At 40.8% G+C, this 1,718-nt stretch overlaps 1 protein-coding gene across 1 annotated transcript in view; it reads left to right on the top strand.

Annotated features, from left to right (window-relative positions):
* Positions 1–48: 48 nt before the first annotated feature.
* The window catches only part of LOC111444738, a 2,033-nt gene continuing 363 nt past the window's right edge, over positions 49–1,718 (top strand). Inside the window, exons 1-2 of the mRNA XM_023082762.1 lie at positions 49–483; positions 1,219–1,691. Of these exons, the coding sequence (XP_022938530.1) occupies positions 222–483; positions 1,219–1,529 (573 nt within the window). The 5' untranslated portion in view covers positions 49–221 and the 3' untranslated portion in view covers positions 1,530–1,691. The remainder of the gene's footprint in view (positions 484–1,218; positions 1,692–1,718) is intronic.

Raw genomic sequence — 1,718 nt, 5'->3', positions numbered from 1 at the left:
TTTTTTTTTTTTTTTTTTTTTTTCTTTCCCAATCTTTATCAAGTCCTTGGTGGGGTTGGGTCAAATTTTACTAGCTAGGGGGCCTATTCCAAGACCTACTTTGGTGCATACATTTCATTTTCTAGACTATAAATCACCAACACCAAAAGCACCTTCAACCTCTCATTTTCCCCCCCTTCGCCTTGTATTTTACTCTCAACTTTCTTGCCTTCCAATCAAGCATGAATGTGTACAGAGATCAAATCTCCTCCTGTTACTTCCATCCAAAAGAAATAGTGGTGGGCGTCTGCGCTGTGTGCTTAAACGAGAGGCTTCATATTTTAGCGTCCAGACGAGGCCGCCACCACTCTTCAGCCCGAAGCTGCCGGAAAACTCCCATCAACCTCTCCAAGATCTTCGCTTTTAGCTCTTTCATCAGCCGTCTCGAATTCCGGCATTGGAAGCCCGGAAACTCAGACGATGAAGTCTCCACAAGTCAAGAAGGTACTTCCGAATCAGCTTTATATGCATTATATCATTTTTCAGCTCTGTGTGTATATATATCAGAATCTTGAAGAAATCATACATCCTTTTTCCTAGTTTCAAATCTCAGAATCATGAAGAAAATTACTATTCCTTGGTATTTTCAGCTGTGCAATATAAAAACTGGCAAAAAAAGGAAGAGAATCGTTAATGGGTTTGTGGGTGTGTATTTGTTTCTGTATTCCACGACGATGGAATATGATCTATTCAGAGGAGGAGAGTTCAAAATGAGTATAATGCAATCAAGAGAAGGAAAAGAAAAAACGGTGGAATGGTAAATGAGTGGTTTGGCAGAAGGGGGCAGTGTCAGGAACACAGAAAGTCCAAAAGTAAAAAAAGAAACAGAGTAAGTAAACGGTGGGGGAGACTGTTTAGCAACAGTAGCGAAAAGTTCAAGTTTGAATTGTTCGAATTATTACAGAGAATCAGAGTAGGCAGGTTCTGTAATCGCAAAGATTAGGCAGAAACTAAACAAAATTTTGGGGTTAAACTCTGAGCAAAGTGGTGGGGAAGGGCAAGGAAAACAAAACAGAAGCTTACATCTGGGAAACACTGACTAGAATCTTTCAAGTTTTTCTTCTTTTCCTTTTTCTAAATCTTATTTAATTGTATAGTTGGCTGAGAGGTGGTGTGTCTTTGGAATTTTTTTCTTCTAAATTTTAATTTATAACGGGGACCCACACAAAAATCATGTAGACTCATTCATCTCAATCAACTTTGGGAAAAACGGAGTTGGGTCATGGGAGGAGAACAAGGTCTCAGAGGTATCCCTGGAAAACTGCAGCCTGTCATGGAATCACCACTTGACCAAAGACTCCAAGGAGACCAAGACTGTGATAGAGCACGGCAAGACCCGTGCCTCACTTAGGTGGCGGAAGCGGATTGGCCACCTCTTCCAGCTCATCAGAAGGAAAAGGTCTAACAAAGGGACAGTCTGCCACGTGGAAGGAGTTAAGACAAGGAAAGGCTGGATAAAAACTCTGACAAGGTCAAGAAATACTGAATAGGCAAAAGAGAATATCTATGCGTGAATTGGAATTCAAATGTGATTTGTATAAAGATTTGAGTCAAAAACTTATTTTCTTGATTTGAGCGCTTGCAGGTTTAAGAATTTATGAATGTAAATGAAGTTCTGTAATGTGCTAGAAATATATCACCTCTTCTTCCTTTCCACCCCCCCCCCCCCCCCCCCCCCC

This window comes from Cucurbita moschata, unplaced genomic scaffold, assembly GCF_002738365.1.
Source record: "Cucurbita moschata cultivar Rifu unplaced genomic scaffold, Cmos_1.0 Cmo_Scf00007, whole genome shotgun sequence".
Classification (NCBI taxonomy): Eukaryota; Viridiplantae; Streptophyta; class Magnoliopsida; order Cucurbitales; family Cucurbitaceae; genus Cucurbita; species Cucurbita moschata.
The sequence above is the reverse complement of the archived record's forward strand: the minus strand, read 5'-3'. Positions and strand labels throughout refer to the sequence as shown.